Genomic DNA, 25,443 nt, shown 5'->3' on the forward strand with positions numbered 1-25,443 from the left:
ACGGAAAGAAGGGGGGGGCCCCAAGAAAGGAAAAGGAAAGAGAGGGGGAACAGGAAGCCCAAAATAAATTGTGCTGGCTGGGTTGTGGGTTCTCTCCCAGTCACAGGCTTGCACTACAGTTCTGTTAGTCTCTGTTCTTTAGGCTTTGCTCTCTTCCCAACCTGCCAACTCAGGGCCCTTCCTCTCCCTTGAGGAAAGGGAGGGCAGAAACTATATGCAGAGAACTATGCATTCATCAAGAGCCCCCATAATGGCCAGTCAAGATCAAGTTTCAGCTGTTGCATTTACTGGTTGTGTACTCTATTTACCCTTTCTGTGCCTATTTCCTCCTCTGGGAATAAGAATGGTAATAGTACAACTACCTCATAGAGTGTTGTGAAACTTGAAACCAGGGAATATGTTCACTGATCCTAAATGTTGGGGTTCACGAGTGAACAGTCAAGAAAGAATTCTTGAGACTTCTTTGGTGCAAAAAAGGGAACATGACCTGTGGGCAAAAAGAGCTGCAGTTGGGTTTGTAAGGAGGGGCTGATGACAAACTTTCAGGTGGGGAGGGGGGATAGGGAGAGCATTAAGTCTCTAAGGAATTTGGACCTGAGGCTTCCAGGATCTTGAGGGGCTAGCTGGCGTTAGGAAAAGGTTATTTACTACAGCCTAGTAAATTCTTAGCTGTCAGACCCCTCAGATGTGTATCAGAGGGCCCTATGTTTAGGCGATGATGATTGCTACCATGTATCTTGGGCAGATAGAGATAAAGGAGGTTTTGAAAGGAATTTATTACAGGACCCTGGAGGATACTGTCAAGCTAAGGTTGCCCTTTGTCCCTGGCAACATATTAACATTGAGGCAGCTAAGCTTCCAGAGGAAGGCCACTCTGCTTGTCTCAAGTAATTGCCAGTGGGCTATAAGTTTAAAGAAGTTTAATTTTTTTCCTTTTGCCTTTGTTATCTCCATCATATACTACCCACTAGCAAGATCTGTTCTAGAACAGTAAATATTTCTACTCCTAACACTGTCTCGAACTGGGACCCAACACTTAACCATCTCAGAGCCTCAACTTTTGATCTATAAAAGGAGACTTTTTGGGGTGCCTGGGCAGCTCTGTTGGTTGAGCATCGGACATTGGCTCAGGTCATGATCTCACAGTTTGTGGGTTCGAGCCCCACGTCGGGCTCTGTGCTGACAGTTTGCTCAGAGCCTGGAGGCTGCTTTTGATTCTGTGTCTTCTTCTCTCTCTACCCCTCCCTCGCTTGCACTCTGTCTTACGCTGTCTCTCAAAAATAATTAAATGTAAAAAAAAATTTTTTTAAGGAGACTTTTGAAACATGTAAGTTCTCCAGGAATGAAACTATTATGTGGTCCTTGCTCTTAAGGATTTCATAATCTAAAGATGCCTGTTTCAGTGTTGGACAGACACAGATCTAGATTCGTGTCTGCAATTTATCAGCAATGTAACCTTGAGCGATTGACCCAACTGTTTGAAGCCCATTTCCTTATCTGTAAAATGGGTATTTCTCCTATCTGACAGACTTTTTGCAAAGATCACTTAAGATCACTTATTAAAGGGTGCCCGGGTGGCTCAGCCGGTTAAGTGTACGACTTCAGCCCAGGTCATGATCTCACAGCTCATGAGTTAGAGCCCTGCTTCTGGCTCTGTGTTGACAGCTCAGAGCCTGGAGCCTGGTTCGGATTCCGTATCTCATTCTGTCTCCGCCCCTCCCCTGCTCACACTCTGTCTCTCTCTAAAATAAAAAAAAAATATTTGGGGCACCTGGGTGGCTCAGTCGGTTAAATGTCCGACTTCGGCTCAGGTCATGATCTCGCAGTTCGTGGGTTCAAGCCCTGCATCAGGCTCTGTGCTAACAGCCGGCTTGGAACCTAGAGCCTGTTTCAGATTCTGTGTCTCCCTCTTNTATATATATATATATATATATATATATATATATATAAATTAAAATTTTAAAAAATGTCTTTCATTCTCCTTCCTATTGCCTCTCCTCCTCTCTTTACTGCATCTGAATACAGTCAGTTTCAAACAAGTGCTTTTCCTTCTGTGTTCAAAACTGGACATAATACTGTTTCCCTGGGGAAATGCTTGATTCCAAGTTTTAGGCCAGGGGGACATAGAGGTTAGATTGGAACGTATCATTGTGTCAGAAAGCAAGGAAGTGCTCAAATACTGATGGTGTTGTGTCAAAACAACACAGAGACCACCTTGAAAAAGCTCCTGTTGGCCAAATTTTGGCCATGATTTCAAACCTGTAAAAGCAATAGTCATTAAAATTTTTTTTAAAAAAGAGCAACAGTCATAGATTATGACACATTGAGAAACAATCAGAATTCATAGTGATGTTTTTATAGAGGAAGGGGTTTTCTTTACAGAATATGCTGAATGAATAGTATCAGTGAATGAAGGATAAAATTAGAAAATTACTTGTGGGGATGAGCACTGGGTGTTATATGGAAAACAACTTGACAACAAACTATTTGTAAAAAAAAAAAAAAAAAAAGAAAAGAAAATTACCATTTTGTGCAGTAACTAATTCGGGTAAAGATTATCATGGGTGCTAAAATCATGGGGTGAAAGGTTTTGGGGGGATAGGTTATTCATACAATCTCAAAGTAGCAGCTCCATAGATTACTTATGAATTACAAAGGAAAAGTATACTTAAGAATGGAGAAATCCGACAGACACCCACTTAACCAAGTTTCTACACATAGAATCACTAATCATGAGACAAGCTGATATCACCTACTTCATGATGTAAGCAATGGGAAATGGACTATTCCTAATTTTTTTTTAACATTTATTTTTGAGAGACGGAGTACAAGTTGGGGAGTGGCAGAGAAGGGGACACAGAATCCGAAGTAGGCTCTAGGCTCTGAGCTGCAAGCACAGAGCCTGATGCAGGGCTTGAACTCACAAACCATGAGATCATGACCTGAGCTGAAGTCAGACGCTTAACCGACTGAGCCACCCAAGCACCCCTGGATTATTCCTAAATAAATAAATAAAATTACACTGGACTCTTCAAAAATCGTCAAGTTATCTAAAATAGGTAGAAGGTGTTGTTGAATGTGGGGCACCTGGGTGGCTCAGTTGGTTGAGGGTCCAACTTCTGCTCAGGTCATGATCTTGTGGTTCAGGAGTTCAAGTCCCACATTGGGCTTGTCACTGTCAGTGAAGAGCCCACTTCTGATCCTCTCTCCCCTTCTCTGTGCCCCACCCCCACTTGCGCTCTCTCAAAAATAAACATTAAAAAAAGTACTGTTGAATAAGACAAAAGAGATAGGACAATTAAAAGAAGTACATGAGGGGCGCCTGGGTGGCTCAGTTGGTTGGGCATCTGACTTCAGTCATGATCTCATGGTTCGTGGGTTCGAGCCCCGCCTCGGGCTCTGTGCTAACAGCTGGCTCGGAGCCTGGAGCCTGTTTCAGATTCTGTGTCTCCCTCTCTGACCCTCCCCTGCTCACGCTGTCTCTCAGAAATAAATAAAACATTTTTTAAAAATAAAAAAATAAAAGAAGTACATGATCCTTGATTAGCTCCTGGATCGAGGGGGAAAACAGCTATAAAGAATATTATTGGAGGGGCTCCTGGGTGCCTCAGTAGGTTGAGCGTCCCACTCTTCATTTCTGCTCAGGTTGTAGTCCCAGGGTTGTGGGATTGGGCTGTGCCAGCCTCCCTGAGATTCTCTCTCCCTCTGCCCCTCTACCCTGCTCACACTCTCTCAAAAAAAAAAAAAACAACATATATATATATTATTGGTATTATTGGAACAGCTAAGGAAATTCAAATATGAAAACCTCAGTATTAGCTAATGTCAAATGTCTTCATAGTATAATAGTGTGATAGTAGTATTTTGGCTATATAAAATAATGTTCTGTGGCACATGGGTGGCTCAGTCGGTTAAGCAACCAACTCTTGACTTTGATTTCCTCTCAGGTCATGATCTCATAGTTGGTAAGATGGGAGTCCTGAGTGGGACTCCTTATGGAGCCTGCTTGGGATTCTCTCTCTCCTCTCTGCTTCTTCTGTTCTCTCTCTCAGAAAAAACCACAACACAACACAACAAAAACCTTAAAAAAAAAATGTTCTCCAGGGTAAAAATTTCATCTGCAATTGACCTTCAAGTGAGTCAGCAAAGACACATGCATACATATTTACAAGTGCATAGAGATAAAACAAGTGTTGACAAATGCTAAAAACTGGTAAATCTAAGTAGAATGCATTTATAAACGTTCATTTTAGTAATTTCTTTCCTGAGTTTGAAATTCAAAATATGAAGTTGGGGGGGGGTGTTGGGAGGGCGGGTGGCAGGAGGAAAGGAGGTGCAACACTGGGACCAAACCCTCCCTCTTCCAAGGAAGCTTACACCGATTAAATAGGGGAGATGTCTCTCCCCCCACCCCACCCCGAACACACCTCCACCGAGGCAGCTTTTTACTTTAATTAAACACCCCGGCCCTGTCTTCCAACAGTTCTGAATGGTAAATGGGAAAAATAATACTTGGTCTTCACTTTATTAAAAATATAATCCTGGGGTGACTGGCTGGCTGTCAGTAGAGCATGCGACTCTTGATCTCAAGGTCATGAGTTCAAGTTCTGCAAAGAACTTACTTTAAGACAAAAAACTTGGGGTGCCTGGGCGGCTCAGTCAGTTGGGCGGTGACTTCAGCTCAGGTCATGATCTTGCGGTTCATGAGTTCGGATTCTGTGCCTATGTCTCTCTCTGCCCCTTCCCTGCTCTCACTCTCTCAAAATAAATAAACATTAAAATTAAAAAAAAACTTTATTAAAAAAATTTTTTTAGCGTTTATTTATTTTTGAAAATGTGAACAGAGGAGGGGCCAAGAGAAGTAGACACAGAATCTGAAGCAGGTTCCAGGCTCCGAGCTATCAGCACAGAGCCTGATGCAGGGCTTGAACTCACAAACTGTGAGAGTCAGACGCTTAACCGATTGAACCACCCAAGCGTCCCCCCAAAAAATTTTTTTAATAATGGTAGATTTTTTTTTTTAAAGTTTATTTATTGAGAGAGAGAGAGAAAGCACAAGTGATGGAGGGAGAGAGAGAGTGGGAGATAGATTTTCAAGCAGGCTCCACACTGTCAGTACAAAGCCCAACGTGGTGCTCGAACTCACAAATGTGACATCATGAGCTGAGCTAAAGTCAGGCGCCCCCCTTTTATTAAGATTTTATTTATTTATTTTTTCTTTTTTAACGCTTATTTATTTTTGAGAGACAGAGCATAAGCGGGAGAACGGCAGAGAGAGGAAGACACAGAATCCGAAGCAGGCTCCAGGTTCTGAACTGTCAGCACAGAGCCTGATGTGGGGCACGAACCCACGAACTGTAAGACCATGACCTGGGCTGAAGTCAGAGGCTTAACCAACTGAGCCACCCAGGCGCCCCAGATTTTATTTTTAAGTAAGCTCTACACCCAATTGGAGTTTGAACTCACAACTTGAGATCTAGAGTTGCATGTTCTACTGACTGAGCCAGCCAGGTGCGGAGGCTGGCTTCTCGTTGCCTCTGCTCAAATAAGCTCCGTGGGTCTCATTTCCTAACTGTCTTGTTTCCCCACTCTTAGACCCCTCCCGGTTCCTCCATTTAATCACACACATTGCAGTGAGAAGTCTAGGGCTTTATTACACATGGAGCTGACTGCTAAGGAGCCCCCTCTTCCATCTTTCTTCTCCACTCTCTTCTGCTCGACACATTCCTACAGGGCAGCTCCCTAGGCCATTAAGGAAGAGGAATCTGAGAAAAGTGAGAGGGGCCAATGCCTTCTCCAAGGTCCTCTGAAATAACCAGAGTCCTTCTGGCTCCAGCTGAGAATCTTCTGGTAGGAGGTGTGGGGGTTTAGCTCTTATCTTCAAGGTCCTCCATGTCTACGTCTTGGGGGGCTTTTGTCTTCTTTTGCCGTTTGGGCTGTGGTTCACTAGTCCTGGCTTCCCTCGTGGGGGCTTCCACTGAGCAAAAGGAAAGAGGATGTGTGAAAGACCCTCAACGGATCCGGGCTGCCCCCCTCACCCTACCTCTGTGCCCCAGCCTCACCTTCCATGGCTGCTTTCTCTTTCTGGGCCAGTCGGATCTGCTGGAGGAGTTTTCTGCGCTTCTTCCCAGAGAGAGTAATGTTGGCACGTGCGCTGGACCTGAAGGGTTGGTGTCGGCAAAGATGTCCAGGTTAACCGGAGCCACCCGTAGGCTGGAGCTGGCTATTGAAAACGCCTTTGGGGGCGCCTGGGTGGCTCAGTTGGTTAAGCACCTGCTCAGGTCATGATCTCGTAGTTCATGAGTTTGAGTCCCGCATTGGGCTCTGTGCTGACAGCTTGGAGCCTGGATCCTGCTTCGAATTCTGTGTCTCCCTCTCTCTCTCTCTGCCCCTCCTCTACTCACGCTGTCTCTCTCTCTCTCTCTCTCAAATAAATAAAACATAAATAAAAACAAAAAGAAATGGTCTTTGGAGTCAAGTAAAAAGACTTTGAAAATCTGGGCTTTGAGGTAGTTGAGTTAAATCTCCCCAACAGTTAGCTATTAACATACTTAATACTACTCTCATACATATACATAGAGTACTTAACATTAAATGTTAAAGCATGGTATATAGCAAAAACTTGTAAGGGAAAGCTATTTTTCTCTTCTATCTTCAATACTTCTTTTTATTTTATCTTATTTTAAGTAGGCTCCATGCCCAATGTGGGGCTTGAACTCATGAACTGCAAAGATCAAGAGTTGCACGTTCTAGGGGCGCCTGGGTGGCTTAGTCGGTTAGGCGTCCGACTTTCGCTTGGGTCATGATCTCGTGGTTCGTGGGTTCGAGCCCCGCGTCGAGCTCTGTGCTGGCTGCCAGCTCAGAGCCTGGAGCCTGTTTCGGAGTCTGTATCTCCCTCTCTCTCTGACCCTCCCCTGCTCACGCTGTCTCTCTCTCTCTCTCTCCTAGAAATAAATAAAAATATTAAAAAAAAAAAAGAGTTGCACATTCTATCAGCTGAGCCAGCGAGGCGCCCCTATTTTCAATACTTCTGACACCAGAAACGTGTGAGGCTTTCCCACATCAAGCCATTCTCAAATTCTCAGCGGACAGTGACTGAGAGTCCTATAAATTTAACTCAATTCTGACACCATCTACCGGGAGAGCAGCATCAGATCCCACAGGTTGGGGGCTTGGTCCCACAAGACAGCATTCCACTTCGGAGGCCAGTCCCTAGCCCAAGCTGTACTTCTGAATGACCAGCTATAAATCAAGGTTCTCATGATCCCCTTCTCAGGTTCCCTAATTTGCTAGAACAGCTCAGAGAACTCAGGGAAACATTTACTTGCATTTGCTTATTTACCGCAAAAGTATTCAATTCAGAAATAGCCAGATGGAAGAGATGCATAGGGTAAGGTATGGGGAAGGGGCATGGAGTTTCCTTGCCCTCTCCAGGTGTGCTATCTCCCCAGCACCTAACCAGGCAACTCATCAGATCTCTGTTATTCAAGAGTTTTTATAGAACTTAATCTTCCCAGATGGGTGGAGCTTAAATTTCTAACCCTCACATCACCCCACCCTAAGTTATCATTAGCATAATCTTAAGTGTGCTCAAAGGGGCTCCCTATATGCCTTAAAAGACACTCCTGTCATGGGCGCCTGGGTGGCTCAGTCAGTTAAGCGTCCCGGCTTCGGCTCAGGTCATGATCTCACGGTTCGTGGGTTCAAGCCCTGTGTCGGGCTCTGTGCTGACAGCTGGCTCAGAGCGTGGAGCCTGTTTCAGATTCTGTGTCTCCCTCTCTCTCTGACCCTCTCCTGCTCACGCTGTCTCTCTCTCTCAGAAATAAATAAAAAACATTAAAAAAAAAAAAGACCCTCCTGTCACTCAGGAAGTTTTAGGGGTTTTAGAAGTTCTGTGCCAGGAACCAGGGACAAAGACCAAATATACTTCTAATTACACCACAAAATTGTAAATATTTACAGTGAAGTCAATGAAAGAATGGGATGGGAACTCTTCCCCAAGACCCAGGGTGCATTCACCGAATGCATGCACCAATGTGTGTGCTTTAACTTACAGGGGCACCAGGGTGGCTCAGTTGGTTGAGTGTCTGACTCTTGGTTTTGGCTCAGGTGGTGATTCCATGGTAGTGGGAGGGAGCCCACAGTGGAGCTCAGCTGCGATGAGCGTGGAACCCGCTTAGGATTCATTCATTCTCTCTCTCTCTCTCTCTCTCCTTCTGCCCCTCTCCTCCGCACACACTCTCTCTCAGAAATAAGAATATTTAGGGGTGCTTGGGTGCTCAGTTGGTTAATCTTCCTACTTTGGCTCAGGTCATGATCTCAGGTTTGTGGGTTCAAGCTCCGCCTCCACTCCGTGCTGACAGCTCAGAGCCCGGAGCCTGCTTCAGATTCTGTGTCTCCCTCTCTGCCCATCCCTCGCAAAAATAAATTTAAAATGTTTTAAAAAAGGAAAAAATACAAATTTTAAACATTTAAATTTACGTATAAAAATCTATGTGACGGTACAACGTTATCTGGGGAGGTGGGTGTGTCAACAGTTCCCCTTAGATTCTTAGTCGTGTCCAAGACCCAAAGTGAGCTACCAGTGTTGTCGCAGGCTAGCGGACTGTAGCCACAAACACAGCGCACAAGGAAAGCGAGGTGGTAACTCGCAGCGGAGATCGACAGGGAGGGGGAAAGGGGACTCGGCGGAGGTTGGGGGGGAGGAGCAAAGGGAAGAGAGTCTGGCACTCACGCCCGCTTCTTGAGGTGGTGCCGCGTGATCAGGCCTTCGTCTATCACAGCTCCGACCACCCGGTGCTTCAGTCGCCTCTCCCGGTTCAACACCCGCCGTCTCTTGAACAGCTTCTTCTTCAGCTCCTGAGGGGGAGGAAGATGCTAATCAGACGCAAGCCGCGCACCGCGACCCAAGACCCCGCACCCGGCGACTCCGGCCCATTGATCCCATCTCTGGCGAGATGAGAGGGCTCCAAGACGCGTGGGGAAACAAAGTCGGAGCTCCCACACAATCACCGTTCGGGGCCGGTTGATCTTTCCCCCGGGAGCCCCCATGGCCGCGCAGCGACCGTGGTTCCCCGCCGGCGTTTGGGCTCTGCGCAGGGTCCGCGTGGGCCCCGCCCCTCGGCCTCCGCGAGCCAATCGCAGCCCAGGGGCGGGTACTGAGGCTATATAAAGGAGCACGGCGGGGGCTTAGCTCTCTCCTCGGACAGCGGAAGGGTAGGTAGGTAGTCGGCTGTCGGAGCTACCCAACCTGGAGGGGGTTCTGGGCGGGGCCTGCGCACCCTCCTTTTCTTGGCGGGGGTCGGGTGTGCGGTCCCGGCCCCCGTAATGTACGGAGGCAGACGGAAGGGCTCCGGCCCCCTCGGCGTCATGTCTTCGGTGCCTGCGGCTTCCGGTCCGCGGGTTCTATCCTCAAGCGCCGGGACACCGGCTCCAAGGAGCTCGGTGGAACCGAGGTTCTGCAGGCTCCTCCCTGGGGTGCTCACACCTTCTCCTTTGATTTCAGGTCTGGGGAGCCGCCCCTGGAGCCGGAGCTGTCGTGTCCCCGTCCTCTTAAATTTCCCGTTGCAAACAATAAAGGCCTTTCCTACCGTAGTAGGTGTGTGTCTGCGTTTTTTCCGAGGTTGTCATTAGGGAGGCTGCACGCGTTATCCCACAAAGCGGAATTGCAGCTTTTCTCTCGGACCTCAGGCTCCTGCGGGAGTGCGGGCGACATTTCGCAGAAGGTTCTCTGGCCGACCTTGCCGGGATCTCCAGATGGCCGCGCTGCGCGCAACGCTCCACGTGGCGACCCTGGCGGCCGGGGCGCGCCGCGCTTTGTTGGGTAGGGAAGGTTGGCAGAGTGGGAGGGTAAGGCGGGTTCTTAGTGACCCGGGAATCTAATTCCTGAAGTTGTGATTCTCCAAACCCCAGGGCACCGGGTTTTTTTGTTGTTGTTGGTTTGGTTTAGTTTTTTGCTGCAATGTGATGAAACTTGGGCGCCGGGTGACACATGTACTCCACTCGTGTCCACAGGCTCTCTGGCTGGTAGCTGCCTGGCCGACCGTCGCCTCTGGGATAAGCTCCATGGCGGTTTCCGAATCGGCAGCGTCCCCACGTTCGACTGGTTCTTTGGGTATGAGGAAGCCCAGGGGTTCCTTCTGCCGCTGCTTCAGGAGGCCCGGGCTGCCTATCCACTCCGGGTGTTGGACGTGGGCTGTGGGACCTCCAGCCTGTGTACAGGCCTCTACACCAAGTGTCCACATCCCGTCGATGTGCTGGGGGTGGACTTCTCTCCTGTGGCGGTGGACCACATGAACAGCCTCCTGGAAGGTGGCCACGGCCAAACACCCCTGTATCCTGGGCACCCTGCCTCTCGACTGCAGTTCATTCAGGCTGATGCCCAGAACCTGGGCCCAGTGGCTTCCTCCGGCTCTTTCCAGCTAGTTCTGGATAAGGGCACCTGGGATGCTGTTGCCCGTGGTGGTCTGCCTGGGGCTTACCAGCTTCTGTCAGAATGCCTAAGGGTCCTAAGCCCCCAGGGGACCCTGATTCAGTTTTCAGATGAGGACCCTGATGTGCGGCTGCCCTGCCTGGAGCAAGGGTCCCAAGGCCGGACTGTGACTGTGCAGGAGCTAGGCCCTTTCCGGGGCATCCCCTACTTTGCTTACTTGGTTCAAGGTTCTCGTTAAAGACTTTACTTCTGACTCTAATTTTTCCGTTGGGTGAGGAGAGAGGTGGATAGGATTTTTTTTTTTCATCCTTTGTATGACAGCTGGGAAGCAAGGATTTGAGGCCTGGCCTCCATGTTTACTAGCCATGTGCACATATTCTGGATGTTTCTGTGCCCCAGTTTACACCTCTGCAAGGCAGGAATAATAGGTGGAGTTGGGATTACATACAATGTTAGGTGAAACACTGAGTACTCAGCAATGCCAGGCACAAGGTGTGTGCTAAATAGAGAAGGCGCAACGGACCATTCTCTAACCCCAACTAACTGCAGTTCCTAAGGACACATACAGGAGTTTGTTTTTGTTTTTTAAACTGTTTTGTTTTGTTTTTAATCTAAATCCCAGCACTGACAGACTTGGGTGAGCCAGTGGCCTAATCTCCAAGCCTCACCACCCTCAGCCTGTGAAAGGGGGAGATTTACAGGACAGCGAGGAGGGCCTCGTAACAAGCTTCACTGAAATGTTAAGGGAGAGAGAACAGATACTTACCCTCAAAGCTCCTGGGAGGCAGGAGATGCGAATATTCCACAAAGCAGCTTCTACACACATGGGAGCCTGTTGCTGGGTTCCAGAGAAGACAGGGGTTGGAGGCTTCCTGATACTCTGTGTCCTCGGGAATCCAGGAGACCTCTTGCTCTACTTGTTCCTGTCCCCAGCTGAGTTCGGGGTTAAAGGTTCTTAAGGGAGATCTGGGGTCCAGTGGGCTCCAAGTCCAGCCTGGGGGAGAGGGGAGTTGAAGAGCCCATTAAAAGTGAAAGGTATTCCTGGGGGCACCTGGGTGGTAGGTCAGTTAAGCATCCCACTTCTGCTCAGGTCATGATCTCCCCGTCGGTGAGTTTGAGCTACACATTGGGCTCTATGCTGACAGCTCAGCCCTTTGACTGGTTCAGATTGTCTCCCTCTCTGCCCCTCCCCCACCCATGTGCACGCTTGCGCGCGCGATGTTTCTCAAAAATATTTTTTAAAAAGTGAAAAGTATTCCTGATATGTTACTGATTTTTTTGAAAGAGGAAACAAATTTGTGTGATTTTTCTTTTTTAGTTATGAGAAAGTAATACAGGGGCGCCTGGGTGGCTCAGTTGGTTAGGCATCCAACTTCGGCTCAGGTCATGATCTCACAGTGGGTTCGAGCCCCGCATCAGGCTCTGTGCTGACAGCTAGCTCAGAGCCTGGAGCCTGCTTCAGATCCTGTGTATCTCTGACTCACCCCTGTTCACACTCTCTCTCAGAAATAAATAAAACATTTTAAAGAAAGGAAGTAATACAGCATTTGTGATTAAGAGCCTAATTTCATGGTCCCGTTTCCTCAGGATACAAGGGTCTCCCCCATTGGGTTCTGAAAATCATGAGATAAAAGCATTTAGCACAGTGCCTGGCCCACTGTAAATGCTAGTAAATAAGCTTTTTATAACAGTATCAGATGGGGGAAATTCTGGAAGAAAAGGCATCCAAAATGTAACCTCTCTGGGTAGTCGATTTGGGATAATTTTATTACCTTTCATCCCCACACACACAACAATGTAAATATTTTGAAAAATTAAGTATATTTTTAAAATAATTAAAAGGCATCACCCATCTGAATTACAACTTCCCTCTAAAGTTCAACTTTAGGGGCACCTGGGTGGCTCAGTTCAACTCAGGTCATCATCTCATGGTCTGTGGGTTCGAGCCCTGCATCAGGCTCTGTGCTGACTGCTCAGAGCCTGGAGCCTACTTCAGATTCCGTGTCTCCCTCTCTCTTCTGCTTGTGTTCTTTCTACCAAAAATAAGTAAACCTAAAAAGATTTTTTTAAATAAAAAAATAAAGCTCAACCTTTCCAGACACCTTGACTTTTCGCTCTACCTCTTTGTCATTCTTAACTACATTTACTAAGCATCTACTGTGAGCCTCGTACTGTGTAACGCAGGGGATACTGAGTTTTCTAACCGGGCCCTGCCCAGAACATCCAGGTGGCAAGGGCCCCACTGAAGCAGCCGCCTCCCTCACCTGCCTCTTCACTTTGGTCCTGGAAGAAGACCTCGGCCTCCTCTTCCTCATCAGTGAGCAGCAGCAGCTCCTCATGTGGCCAGCCAAGCTCGCCGCTCTCTTCACTCCCCTCAGAGGTTTCCACCACAACAGAGGGCAGGCGGGTCTTTTGAGAGATCTCCTGAATCAGGACAGCAGGGTGCTTGGACCAAATTGGAGGATGAGTCAGCAGCAGGTCACAGGGTAGGGGAGTACTAACCTGAACATCCTGGTGACCTTCAACCCTGCCAATTTCTCCTCCGTCCATCCACAGGGGGCTGGTCAGCTTAGAACTTTCAGGGTGCTGTGAGGAGCCTGGGCTATCTTTAGACCAAGGCCCATCCTCGCTGCTCCCTGGCATAAGGGCCATGGGTGCTAATTCTTAGAGGGCAGAGTGGTTGAACTCAAAGTGTAGTACCCCTACTCAGGACACCCCACAGACTGCTCCTTTAATCTTTGGAGCCTGGCCCCTAATCACTTCTGAGAAGAGAATGACAAGCTAGGAGATTATGGGCCTTCCAGGGGAGGGGAAAATCCCAAGAGGTGGGATAGGAGATTTAAGTCTCACTCCCTGGTGTCACTGGGAAAGGCAGGAGGGGCAGGAGTCAACAAGGGCATCTGGATTAAAGCCCTGTGAGTGAAGAGCTTTGCTAACAAACTTGGAATTTTCCTGATTCCTTTGCTTACTGGGTCTCCCAATTTGACGTTTCTTTGTGTCTTACTTAATGAATATTTATAGGGTGTTTAATATTTACCAGTAACTGTTTTTAAATGCTTTATATATAAACTCATCTAATTATCTTAAAACTATGAGATAGATAGGCATTGGCCCCGTTTTCTGATGCAGAAACCAGGGCACAAAGAACTTAAATGATTTGCTCAGAGCCACACAACAGAAAGGTGCTTTCTTCTCCAAACTAGAACTCAGTGTGTTACTCCAAATCCAGAGGTTTCATGTCAGGGGGTGGGGTCGGGGAGCCAAGGGTTTCCCATGAGGAGAAAACAACAAATTTACTCTTAACACGTTAATTTAACAAGTAAAGCAAAAAACAAACAAACAAACAAACAACAACAACAAAAACCCCATAAATATACCTTTCCCCCCACCCAGTACATTTGGCTTTGAGTTTTTGCTCAGAAGTTAAGGGGATTTGGAGTGGATCAACAGACTGATGTAAGTATCTGGATGTCCAGTATGTGGTGTACTGAGAAAGCACACGTTACTGTAGGAAGCTACAGAGCACAGCCCGAGCCCTGTATCCACCAGGAAATCTGAGATTTTGGAAATGGACAGCTGTAAGTCCCACAGCAACCATGAGGACACGCACTCCGACACGCACGCTCCCTGTAGCAATCCCACCCTGGCCTTCATGACAATGGGTCCCGTGCTCGGGCCTCGACGCCAACGCTTCTGGACGCTCTCAAGCTTCCCAGTTAAATCCAGTTTTGTTTTGTTTTTTAAGACCCAGGCGCTCTAGGTTCGAGTTTCATCGAGCGGGCCCTCTCTAGCCCGACCCCGTCTCTATGGTTTCCTCCGCGGGCCGCTCTAGCCTCCGCGGGGGCGGGGGAGGGCTGCGAGACGCCAAGGTCGGCTTTCCTCGGGGAGCGCCTCGCCGGTCGGCTCTCGGCCATGGAGACCTTGCGCAAAGCGCTGATCGTGGGTGCCCTTCTGGGCGCCGGGGCTGGCGTGGGATCCGCGCTCTTTGTCCTCGTGACCCCGGGAGAGCAGCGGATGCAGGCGATGCTGAAGGTGGGGAGCGATTGGAAGTCCGAGGAGGGGTGGGCGGGCGGAGAGCGCCGGGCTGGGGGGGTTAGGACTACGAACCTCCCTTCCCTTCCCGCCCGCAGGAGATGCCGGAGCAAGACCCGCGGCGCAGGGAGGAGGCGGCCAGGACCAAAGAGTTAGTGCTGGCCACTCTGCAGGAGGCAGCGGCCACGCAAGAGAACGTGGCCTGGAGGAAGAACTGGATGGGCGGCGGCGGCGGCGGCAAGTCCGCGTGAGCTGGGACTTCCGTCGTGGGCGCGGGGACCTTGCTCCCGCGCAAGAGTCAGAGGCCGCCTTTCTCCTCCGTGCGCCCAGCGGGGAGTCCGCATCGAGGATGCCGCGCCCGGGCCTCCCGGAGCCCCTGAGGAGCAGCTGCCGGGTGAGCACGTCCCTCCTCAAAAGCTGCACTGACTTTAACGTCCTACGTCGCGGGCGGGGGCGTCGGATATGGCGAACTCAAGGAACCAATAAATCACGTTCCTCCGTCAAGTCAGTGAGCACTGCCGTCTGGCGCCTATAAATGTCTAGAGTGTTCTGGGGGTCCGTGCTGGGGATGCGGATGACTGTGGCTCCCACCTGCCCCGCAGCGACCACATGCTCAAAACACAAGTCATGTGATCTGTTCAAGCGTACTTTCGATGATAACCAAGTGACATTCTTGAAATCAGAACTATGGTGGAAAATCCTGTAGCAAATGGTGCCCTGTCCTGTGAGGCTGGAGAGGGGCTTATAGCATTCAGCGTGTGCTGTGATGCTTTCTGGGGCCATTGAACCTTTGGAGGCCAATTTGCTAGGGGTGAAAGGAGCATGCGTTCAGTCAGACAGATCTTGATTAAAGTCCTCCATGTTACAAAACCTCTTGGAGCCACAGTCCTGTTACATAAAAGGTGACAATTATCTTGAGGTTTGTTGTAAAAAGATTCTCTTAGAGTTGTAAAGTGCAGTGCTTGGCACAGACCAGCCTTTGCATGTAGGTGGTGGGATTTTTTTCCTCTTCCAGGTTTTCACTGTAGTCGCTTGTAATCCCTGAATCTAGTCTTGGGATCTCTGAGGGAACGAGATAAAGCTGGCAGTTGGGTCGCTCCCCGCAGCCAAGTCCAGCAGTTCATTTCCCGGTGGTCTATATGACATCCTGTGGTTCCAAAGAAGATGGCAATTGAGGTCGGGGGGGGGGAATCTGCTTTTATTTATTTATTTAAGAGAGTGTGCGCGCACACGGGGGAGAGAGGGAGAGAATGTTTTTTTTAATTTTTATTTATTTTTAGGGGCGCCCGGGTGGTTCAGTCAGTTGAGTGACCGACTTCAGCTCAGGTCATGATCTCGCGGTTTGCCAGTTCGGGCCCCATATCGGGCTCTGTGCTGACAGCTTGCTCAGAGCCTGGAACCTGCTTCGCATTCTGTGTCATCTCTCTCTGCCCCTCCCCCGTTCGTGCTTTGTCTCTCAATAATAAGTGTAAAAGAAATTTAAAAAGTAAAATTTTTATTTATTTTTAGAGATACGGAGTGCAAGTCGGGGGCGGTGCAGAGAGAGAGAGAGAGAGAGAGAGAGAGAGAGAGAGATACAGAATCTGAAGAGGGGGCCAGGCTCTGAGCTGACAGCACAGAGCCCAACAGGGGCTCGAACCCATGAATCATGAGATCATGACCTGAGCTGAAGTCAGACACTTAACCAACCGAGCCTCCCAGGCGCCTCCAAAGAGAATCTCAAGCAGCTTCCTCACTCAGCATGGAGCCCCCCCACAGGGCTCAAGCCCAAGACCTTGGGATCATTACCTGAGCCGAAATCAAGAGTGGGATGCTCAATGGACTGAGCCACCCAGGTGCCCCTTTTATTTAAGTAAACCCAGGACACTAAATAAAGCTTGGTAACACTGAAGTGTAAACCCAGACGGTGCACTGGCGCGGATTTCACCCGATGGATGGTGAAGTACTAAGCCAGACACACTTGTTATGTGTGATCTTTGGTTTAACCGTGGCCTCTTTCCTAGCAGGGGAATGAAAGGGAAAGATCAGCAGCTGTTTGAGGGAGCTCTAGGATGAGAGCAGCAGCCAGGGGCTATTGGTGATGAAGGAACTTGGGAAGTTCGGAGCCCGAACCCTAGAGTCAGGCTCCCCAGACGTGTCCAGGTTCTGTGGTCCGCCACCTGTTGGTTTCCGCAAGTCACCCACTTTGGTGTCCTAGTCTCTAAAATGGGATGATTGGGGGCACCTGGCTGGCTTGGTAGGAAGAGCACATGACTCTTGATCTCGGGGTTGTGAGTTCAAGCCGCATTATCGGGTGTAGAGATTAAATAAAAACCTTAATAAAAATAAAGATGGCATAACTGTACCAACGCCCAGATAACTGCCTTCCTAGCTCTGTTAATACACAGACAGCACTTACGACTGGGGGGTACAGATTAGGTACTTCATACTTTTTGGTGAAGAGTAAATGCAGCTGTGAAGGTCACGGCAGTACTCCTCAACCTTTATGAATGGCCACATTGGAAAAAAATTACCGTTTTTTTCTTTTATTTATTTTGAGAGAGAGCACGTACGTGAGTAGGGGAAGGGCAGAGGGAGAGCAGGGAAGAGAGAATTCCAAGCAGGCTCCACACTGTCAGTGCAGAGCCCGATGTGGGGCTCAAACTCCTGAACCATGAGATCATGACCTGAGCCAAAGTCGGACACTTAACTGACTGAGCCACCCAGGGGCCTCCTACAAAAATTGATTTCTAAACTTATTTTTTAAAAAACTTTGAGAGATCGTGTGCGCGTGAGTTAGGGGCAGAGAAGGAGAGAGAATCCCAAGCAGGTTCCACACTTTCTGCACAGAGCCTGATGCAGGGCCGAACCCACGGACCATGAGATCATGACCTGAGCTGAAGTCAGACGCTTAACCGAGCCACCCAGGCGCCATTACTCTTTTAATAGGTAATACTCATTGGGAACGTATTAAGTGCCAGGAACTAAACTAAAGCACCCTTTATCAGCATTACATAACACCCATAACAATCTGAATTAATAGGTCCTATCATCCCTGTTTTAGTAAGAAGTTAACTAGGTAGGCGGGCTTCCAGAAGTCAAGATGGGAGGCGGAGGGGTGCAAAAAAACAAAAAAAGGCACATAAGTAAGGGTCTCAGGCTTATGACTGCGTTCCCCATAGGAGCAAAACGTGCTATTCATTGTACTCCCCACCCCCAATGCTGCTCTTAACTTCCCAAATAAAAAGATCCAGAGACTGTAATCAAGGTTTCCTCGTTGGAAACTGAAGATGAAAAATAAGGTCTATTCTAAGTGCCTTCCCGTTAGCTTCTTCCTCTGCCTGAGTTTTGTCCCTCCCAGCCATGCAGGAAGGAGTCAGGCACGTACAGAACTCAGAGGGTCTATTTATTAGGAAGGAGATGTCAGTGCTTTATCAAACATGAAGAGGTCGGAGAGGGATGGTGGGATGAAGGCCTCTCAGCTGGGACATTTCTTGGCCACAATGAGGACAGCAGAAGGCACAAGTCCTGAAGAGGAGAAAACAGGTCTGACCACAAAGATCCTTGCCTTTTGCCCCCCAATGTTTCTGGCTGCATACCGTCTCCACAAAGTCCCTTCCCCGTGGCATTCTGCCCTTTCTCCGGCATCCCCGCCCCTCCCCCAAGTCTGGAGTCTGGTCGCACGTGTCATACCCAGCTCCTGCAGAGGCCGTTCCATGTCAGCCTCTGAGAAGGCCCGCCGGGGGAAGCCACTGAGCAACTGCACGGGGTCCTGGTCCCCTCCAGGTTCTTCTCCGCGGTGGAGCTCCACATAGAGCCTCACAGCTGCCAGCTGTTCCCGGGCCCGAAACGTCTGGGTCAGCGACGTCCCGTCTGGCAGCCTGACCTAGAGGGGGAGCATGAGACACGGTACTGTGAGCATCAAAACTGAGTGAGGCGCCCGAGTATCGAGTAAGGAAAAGCAGCATGGCAAAGCTGCCTTCTGCGTCCTCTTAGACTGAACCGGCGTAATTACGCTTTAAAAGCACCTAATGAACCACCACTTCTGCTGTGTTTCACTAAGCACTGAAGAGAGGCTCCCAGCTTCCCTCTTTTAACAAAGACAGCAGCATCCAAAAACCTCTAGATAAATACCGCACCCCGCAAACAGCTGTGTAATAAGCGAAATGAAAACAGGACCAAATGAAAAGGCCCTTGCTAAGTAAGACGGAAGTGTGGATTTAAATAAGACTGGAGCAAGGGAAATTCGATCTTTCCTGAGAGTAGAGGAGATAGGGTTTCAAAAGTCATCTACAAAGAAGGGAGACATCTGGCGAAGGCAACATCACCGAAGAAAGCTCTGAGCCAGGTACCTTTGAGGCGGACAAAGGGGCCCCAGAAGCAAGACAGGAATTAGAATCGGTACCTGTATGCGACACTGGTCATATTCCCGCTTGGTGGGAGGCTCCTGGCTGGGAGAGGAGGGAACAGGACCTGGCTCTGCTGGTGGCGATGGCCGAGAACCCACGCTCCCACCGTACTGTTGGACGGAGGAAAACACCGATCAGGCTCGCCCACTCTTAAGAGTAACGCTGGACGCCCGTCCTCCTCTGAACCTAGAAAAGGGTTTCTACTCGCCTACCTACTTCATCACCCCAGTGCTTTCCCAATCACCTACCTTCTTGGCTCTCTCTGCTTTGTCTCTTTCAATCTTTTCTCGGACTCTTTGTCTGGAATGCAGACAGGAAGAAAGTAGGTCGAACACTGACAAAGCAAATCTAGATTCCTTTCTCCGCTACCAGCCATATCCCCAGCACCCGGACCTGGCTGCTAACTCTTCAGCCTTCTCCCTCCTCCGCTCCTCAGCAGCCCGGCGCATCTCATCCTCCTGGAGCCGCTGTCGAGCGGCTGACAACTCTTGCCCCTGTTTCCTGCGCTGCCGTTCCCGTTCCAATGCCTCTCGCTCCTCTCTTTCTTCCCGCTCCCGCTGCTTCTGGGCCACCAGCTCCAACATCCTGTATTGCAGAAAGGAAACAGCTCAAAAGAAATGGACACAGGTTGAGAAGGGGAGTTTAGAAGGATCCTAAATGAAACCAGGGAACATGGGGCCCAAAAGAAATGACAGGAACAAAGAGGAAACCGTCAAGGAAGGACAGCGGGCAAGCGGGAAGGTCCAGGTTCTTTGATCAGACTCGTGCAGCATGCAACCGTGGAAGGCGACCCCCAGAAATGTGACATTGTTCGTTACTATACCTTTTAGTCTGTTCCTGTCTCTCCTCTTCACTCAAAACGGGTTTGCCTTCTCCGGCGGTAGAGCTGGTTCCTACAAACAAGCAATCGGTGTTACTGTCCGTTCATCCTCCTCGAGCCCTCGTGAATAATCACATTGTGTCCCTCGGTCAGGACCTTGAGGGCCACCTTGCTCCGAGGAGGTGGGTTCCCGGCCCAGGACATGTCCAAGAGGGGTCGCTAGCGGCTCGTCTACATCGGGGTCTTCTTCGTGCTCCATCAACCTGGCAGGGGAAGTCGGGAGGGACGTTAACAACGAGGCTGCCACTTCCAGCAGTTCCCAAGTCCCCTGCGACCCGGTCTGAGCGCTCACCAGTCCATTGCAGCCTCGATGCCCTGGTTCCCCGTGAGGGCCAGAGCCTTCTCCCTGGGGGCAGAAACACCGTGAATAGCGCCCGCGAGCCATGGTGCGGATCAGGCTGGGGCGTGGAGCCTGACACCAGGCTGGGGGAAAGGCGCAGCCAGGTCCGCGATCCCCGCGGGCCAGGGTTAGGGGGGCTCCCTTACGCGCGTCCCCTAGGGAAGCCCATCTCGATGAGACTCTCCAGAGCCGTCAGCTCCGCCATGGCGCCACCACCGCCGCTTCCGCGGGGACCTGGAGGCGGGCGAGAAGGAGGGAGAAGGAAGGTCAGCGCTGGGGTGGCCCCCGGGCCGCGCACGGTGCCGCCCCCGACGGCCCAGCCGGGCGTTCTCTTACTTACCCGGCTCTGGCCCCGCCGCGGACACAGACGAGAAGAAAGCCGAGGGGAAGCGGAAGTGCCCGGATCTGTTTGGGTCACGTGGGGGAGGACGCGGACGGGTGCCGCGGAGAGCCAGAAATCACGCGCCTGGCCGGGCTGCCTGGACGCTGTGAGGGCGGGGATGGGCGGGGATGGGCGGTGCGTCCGGGTCAAGGGCGAGGAGGCGATCCCCGCAAGCTGGGACGCCCGGCAGCGGAGGGGAAGAGGGGTGGTGCGGCTCTGAAACCCATGGGCGGAACGAAGCAAGCTCTGGGCGCAGCCGATTGGAAAATTATTTGGCATCGTGGATCAGGAGCCATAGAAATGTTCCTACTCTTTGACCCGCTCATCCTCTCCGGGGAATTGAGCCATCCTCCGCTCGCCTGCCAGAGGGATCTTTGCAAAACACAGCTATGTGATCCTGTCATCACCTCCCTGCTCGAATATTCTCCATGACACCCCAGTCACTCAGGATGAAACCTAAGTGCTTAGTAGCCTGGCTTCCTCCGTTTTTGATGTTTGTTTAGAGCCCTGTCTGTAAAGTGAGAGTAACGATAAGTCCTCCCGTTAGGTATCCGGCAAGAGCGCGCTGTGTAAACGTTGGTAGCGCGCGGTTTCATCTCCCACCACTTGCTCGTAATTTGTGCAGATTGTGCCACAGGGCGTTTTGCTCTTCCAGGCCCCTGCACCTACCCGTCCCTCCGCCTGGGATGTCCTGCCTCTTTGGTGGGACTGGTTAACGCCCACTTTTCAGCCGGGACCCCAGGTTTGCTTTCTAAAGGAATCCTTTGACTACCCCCTTTCCACCTCCCAGCTCCAATATTTACCCCATTAACCATTTATTCCCCTGTGTAGTCCTCGTGATTACTTAGCCCTACACCACTAGGCTTAGGCCGTTAGAGCTCTTTTTTATTGATTTTTAAAAAATATTTTTATTTATTTCTTTTTTTAAAAATTTTTATTTCTAGGAAAGAGAGAGACAGCGTGAGCAGGGGAGGGCCAGAGAGAGAGAGGGAGATACAGCCTGGAGACTCTGAAATAGGCTCCAGGCTCTGAGCTGGCAGTCAGCACAGAGCCCGACGCGGGGCTCGAACCCACGAACCGCGAGATCATGACCCAAGCGAAAGTCAGACGCTTAACCGACTAAGCCACCCAGGCGCCCCAGGCCGTTAGAGCTCTTAAGGTAAACTCACTTTGAATGTTTATTTGGAGGCAGAGTCCTACTAAGTTACTGGTATTAATAAGTGTACGCGCTGGAAACTTTTATAGGATTAATGCATATTTAATCATCACAACAATCTATATGATTATACTGCTGTTAGTCAGAGAAAACACACACAGAAAGATGTCACGGAGCTGGTAAATAACCAAGCTAGGATTCAAACCCATGCAGTGTGCATTCACTAAACCACTATGTTGTGTTGCCTCTCCCTAGTGGAGGGAACGTCAGCTTTAGAGCTGGGCATCCTAACTCCTTATTTGTTGCCTCAAACCATTTACAACCTCAAATTTCTCATTTCTTCAAAGGGGGTACTGTCTCTCGTAATAACTGTGGTGAAGAGTAAGTAAAAATGCAAAGCACGTCTTGAATAATGAGAGAGTGGACCCTCGTTACTTGTAAACGAATAAATGCTGAGAAAATACAGGAAGCAAAGAAAAAATGGACAAAGTATTCACTACGGTGTGGCAAGTGTGTTATAGATAACAAACGTATTCTAAATTTATCCTAGAAGTCCAATGATTTTTTAAAATTAATAATTATATAGGACTACGTTCTTTCATCTACTTTCAGGTCAGTACCCTATAGAAATACAAACATGTGAGGATACACAAAGACATCTGCAACAAACACTAAACAAATGTTCCAATAAAGAGCGACGGCTTCTGTCAGTTAAGGAGCATCGTCCCATGGAAAATTATGCAGCCTTTGACATGACTAAGGAGGCTCCAAAATCGTGGAACATTGTGGAACATTGCCCATTATCCACTGAGTGAATAAAGAAAACATTTGCATTGCCTAAAGCGCCGCTCTGCTGAGGGTGATTACCTCCAGAGAAGGGGAACTTTCCTTTATATTCCTCAGTGGTACTTGAAACTCGTATAAATGTTATTTCTATAATTAAGCGTTATGGGGCGCCTGGGTGGCTCAGTCAGTTAAGCGTCTGACTTCGGCTCAGGCCATGATCTTGGGGCTCTGTGTGACAGCTAGCTCAGAGCCTTGAGCCTGTTTCAGATTCTGTATCTCCCTCTCTCTCTGACCCTCGCCTGCTCACGCTGTCTGTCTCTCTCTCAGAAATAAACAAAACATTTTAAAAACATAATAAAAAAGTAATTAAATGTTATAAAACCAGCAAAAACAAGGATCATACTCTGTAGCCATCTCAGACTTCTCCACACCCAGTTAAGTGGAGAGAAATTTGATAACATATATCACTCTGGGGGAGAAAAGGAGACACTATGAAAAATAGGTGTGTGGACCGGGAAATGAAAAGGATCATGAAAATGCAAATGTCTTCCTTTAACAGTTCCTTTAATGTTGGTACAGTGGATGTACAATACACACAAATTGAGGGGAAGTGGGGGGACATCCCTTGGATTTGGGAAATGTCCCGGACAGCAGCTCAGGCAGGGTCCCTCTTTTTCCATCCCATGTCAGCCACTCATTTCCGCCCACTTCAAGCACAGGTGGATCCTCACTCAGGTGTGCCCACCTTCAATAACTAAACCAAAAGTAAAAGCAGGAGTAGCTTTGCCCCAAACTCCCACCCTGCAAGGAGCTCGTTCTCAAAGTCCCACTAAAGCCACCAATGCACCAGAGCCCTTTTGAGGGTGTATGACAGGGGTGGCGATCAGCTAACTATAGCCAACAGGTCTAATACGGCCGGGGCCTGAGTTCTCAGGCCCATGAGCTAAGAATGGTTTCTACATTTTTTTTTAATGTTTATTTTTGAAGGAGAGACAGAGTGGGAGTAGGGGTGGGGCGGAGACACACACACACACACACACACACACACACACACACACACACAGAATCTGATCCAGGTTCCAGGCTCTGAGCTGTCAGCACAGAGCCCAATGCGGGGCCCGAATCCACAAGCTGTGAGATCATGACCTGAGCCGAAGTCAGACGCTTAACCGAATGAGCCCCAGTTTCTACATTTTCACATGGTCACCCAGCTAAGGAGCTACCTACGTAATATCTTTGCTTTTATTCTCTGGAGCTGCGAAGCCTAAATTATTTACTATCTGGTCCTTCAAGGACAAAGCTCCCAATGCCTTCTCCTTTCAAAACCTCAGCCTAGAGCAGGATGGCAAGTCTGGGACCTGAACGAGCTCTCAGCTTGAACACTGAGACTCCGCTGGAGCCTGAGCGCCTGGCCACCTGCTCTGCTGTCCAGGCTGCTTGGGGCAGCAGCGGGCACTGCCTCCTCCCACGGAGTCCAGGCAGACCTCGCCTGTCTAAGCCTGGACTCAGCTGGGCCCCAGAGGCCCCCAGGCTGCTTCAGAGCCCTGCGGTGGGTCGGGAAGCGGCCTGGCGGGGACAGCCCCAGCGCTCACGCAGGCAGAAGTGCCACACCAGAGCAGAGCAGCTCAGCAGGACCAGCGCTGCGCCCACCCCGATAGCCACGTGGACCAGGGTCTGGGGTCTGGGAGGCACGGCCAGCTTCCTGCAGGGCCCCAAGGCAGGGCCACCCACCTTCTCGAGGTCCTCCCCACCTGCCGGCGGCACGCTGCTTTCTCCGGCCCCATTTGCAGCCACCACGCAGACGACATAAGCGCCCCCGGGCTTCAGGCCCTTCAGTTCTGCTCTGCGGACAGTCGAGTTGAGTGGGGGGCCCTTCTGGGGAGCCCCGTCGCCTTCCCTTAGCAGCAGCCAGTACTGGTGGACCGGGGAGGAGGGGGCGCACCAGTGCACCACCGCGCTGCCGACCTCGGCCACCACGTGCACCTCGCCCAAGCGCGGAGGGTCAGGCGGCTGCGCGGGGCTGGAGAGCCCAGGGCACAGGCAGGGCGTGGGTCCAGCCCTCTGCAGCTCATTGCATGGCATCTGCAGGTGGCGGCAACGGTCGTAGTCACAGGGGACAGCGGACGAAGGTGGCTGTGGGGTCTCATCTTTCTCTTCTTCCTTAAGGTCTCGAGGGCCCAAGGGCTGCCCTCTGGGAGCTAAGGAGAAGGTGACAGCCAGGAGCCACAGAAGGGAGGGAGAGCCCAGCATGGAGCCTGGAAGGGAAGGTGGATAGGTCAAGACTGTTCAGACCCCATGCCTTCTAAGGCCCTTCCCTCAACAAAATCCACTGGGGACAGGGAACACAGCTGGGGGCCGAGAGGAGACCAGGAAAGAGGAGGAAAGGAGACTGACACTCTTAATTTGTCAACCAACTTCTGAAAAGGTGATATGTGCTTGGTTTCGGGCCAAAAGCCCCAAATATAGTCTGACACGAGAGACATGGGGTGTGACCAGCCATATGTGAAGTACCAGAAACAGTTAATGAATAAGCAAAGTGCTGGAGGGGAAAAGAAGAGGAAATGATTTATTCAGCCTGGGGAAGAAAGGTGGACTAATTCCCAGCTGCCACCCAGAGAAAAGATCTACGTAAAACAATTACAGTGGGCAATGCGAAAGGAGACAGAAATGAGAGAGGAGAGGAGATGGAACAGAAGGGCAAACTAAGGACCTTCGAAGCGTCCCCACCTGTCGAGGGAGTTCCAGTCGCTGCCTGTGGCACCCCCCCTCCCCCCACTCTACCCTGGCCCCCAGCAGCCCCTCACCAGTGGGTGGGGCTTGCGGCAGCTTGAATCTTCGACCAGAGGTCTGTGGGTCTCAAGCGGAGGGTCCGGTGGCGCAGGCTGCGAAGTCAGGTTTTGTCAGTGTCTTCTCTTCAATTTCAATTCTGTTTTGGCCTGAAGCTTTTATACCCTTCAACTATGATGTCACCACCTAGCCCCCCTCCCCCTGCCCCCCCTTTTCCCGTGAATGCCAAGAAGCGGGCTGGTCCCTTCAGAGGGGCTCAG

The 25,443-nt window shown here is 50.2% G+C and overlaps 5 protein-coding genes and 1 non-coding gene across 10 annotated transcripts; 3 read left to right on the forward strand and 3 right to left on the reverse strand.

The window, feature by feature from the left end:
* Positions 1–5,634: 5,634 nt before the first annotated feature.
* On the reverse strand, positions 5,635–13,084 carry LBHD1 (LBH domain containing 1). Of its 2 annotated transcripts, XM_077759650.1 has the most exons (6): positions 12,935–13,084; positions 12,697–12,856; positions 11,199–11,426; positions 8,735–8,859; positions 6,063–6,160; positions 5,635–5,977 (listed from the first exon to the last, which is right to left on the reverse strand). In XM_077759650.1, exons 1-6 carry the CDS (start codon positions 13,082–13,084, stop codon positions 5,947–5,949), a joined length of 792 nt encoding a protein of 263 aa, XP_077615776.1. In that variant the 3' UTR covers positions 5,635–5,946. The 2 variants fall into 2 exon arrangements, with proteins under 2 accessions (XP_077615776.1, XP_077615775.1); XM_077759649.1 differs by having other exon boundaries at positions 12,697–13,084.
* CSKMT (citrate synthase lysine methyltransferase) lies at positions 9,146–12,539 on the forward strand. 3 transcript variants are annotated; one of them, XM_077759648.1, is made up of 4 exons: positions 9,146–9,220; positions 9,506–9,598; positions 9,691–9,823; positions 10,015–12,539. In XM_077759648.1, the coding sequence occupies exons 3-4, from the start codon at positions 9,757–9,759 to the stop codon at positions 10,668–10,670; spliced, it is 723 nt and encodes a 240-aa protein (XP_077615774.1). In that variant the 5' UTR covers positions 9,146–9,220; positions 9,506–9,598; positions 9,691–9,756; the 3' UTR covers positions 10,671–12,539. The 3 variants fall into 3 exon arrangements, with proteins under 3 accessions (XP_077615774.1, XP_077615773.1, XP_077615772.1); XM_077759647.1 differs by having other exon boundaries at positions 9,506–9,823; XM_077759646.1 differs by lacking the exons at positions 9,146–9,220; positions 9,691–9,823 and having other exon boundaries at positions 9,241–9,598.
* LOC144228003 (small nucleolar RNA SNORA57) lies at positions 9,282–9,429 on the forward strand. The gene has a single exon (XR_013334089.1). It is a non-coding gene; the product is annotated as a small nucleolar RNA SNORA57 (small nucleolar RNA).
* A 1,173-nt stretch (positions 13,085–14,257) lies between the features above and the next one.
* Positions 14,258–14,968, forward strand: UQCC3 (ubiquinol-cytochrome c reductase complex assembly factor 3). The gene is made up of 2 exons (XM_077759651.1): positions 14,258–14,464; positions 14,563–14,968. The coding sequence occupies exons 1-2, from the start codon at positions 14,345–14,347 to the stop codon at positions 14,713–14,715; spliced, it is 273 nt and encodes a 90-aa protein (XP_077615777.1). The 5' UTR covers positions 14,258–14,344; the 3' UTR covers positions 14,716–14,968.
* Positions 14,969–17,828: 2,860 nt separating this feature from the next.
* Positions 17,829–20,491, reverse strand: UBXN1 (UBX domain protein 1). Of its 2 annotated transcripts, none has more exons than XM_077759653.1 (10): positions 20,413–20,491; positions 20,219–20,306; positions 20,025–20,078; positions 19,841–19,935; positions 19,676–19,745; positions 19,246–19,437; positions 19,101–19,152; positions 18,849–18,962; positions 18,137–18,329; positions 17,829–17,971 (listed from the first exon to the last, which is right to left on the reverse strand). In XM_077759653.1, exons 2-10 carry the CDS (start codon positions 20,275–20,277, stop codon positions 17,922–17,924), a joined length of 879 nt encoding a protein of 292 aa, XP_077615779.1. In that variant the 5' UTR covers positions 20,278–20,306; positions 20,413–20,491; the 3' UTR covers positions 17,829–17,921. The 2 variants fall into 2 exon arrangements, with proteins under 2 accessions (XP_077615779.1, XP_077615778.1); XM_077759652.1 differs by having other exon boundaries at positions 19,829–19,935.
* Positions 20,492–22,785: 2,294 nt separating this feature from the next.
* LRRN4CL (LRRN4 C-terminal like) lies at positions 22,786–25,337 on the reverse strand. The gene is made up of 2 exons (XM_077759601.1): positions 25,201–25,337; positions 22,786–24,651 (listed from the first exon to the last, which is right to left on the reverse strand). Exon 2 carries the CDS (start codon positions 24,644–24,646, stop codon positions 23,933–23,935), a length of 714 nt encoding a protein of 237 aa, XP_077615727.1. The 5' UTR covers positions 24,647–24,651; positions 25,201–25,337; the 3' UTR covers positions 22,786–23,932.
* Positions 25,338–25,443: the final 106 nt, after the last annotated feature.

This window comes from Crocuta crocuta, unplaced genomic scaffold (genome assembly GCF_008692635.1).
Source record: "Crocuta crocuta isolate KB4526 unplaced genomic scaffold, BGI_CrCroc_1.0 scaffold53, whole genome shotgun sequence".
Taxonomy (NCBI): domain Eukaryota; kingdom Metazoa; phylum Chordata; class Mammalia; order Carnivora; family Hyaenidae; genus Crocuta; species Crocuta crocuta.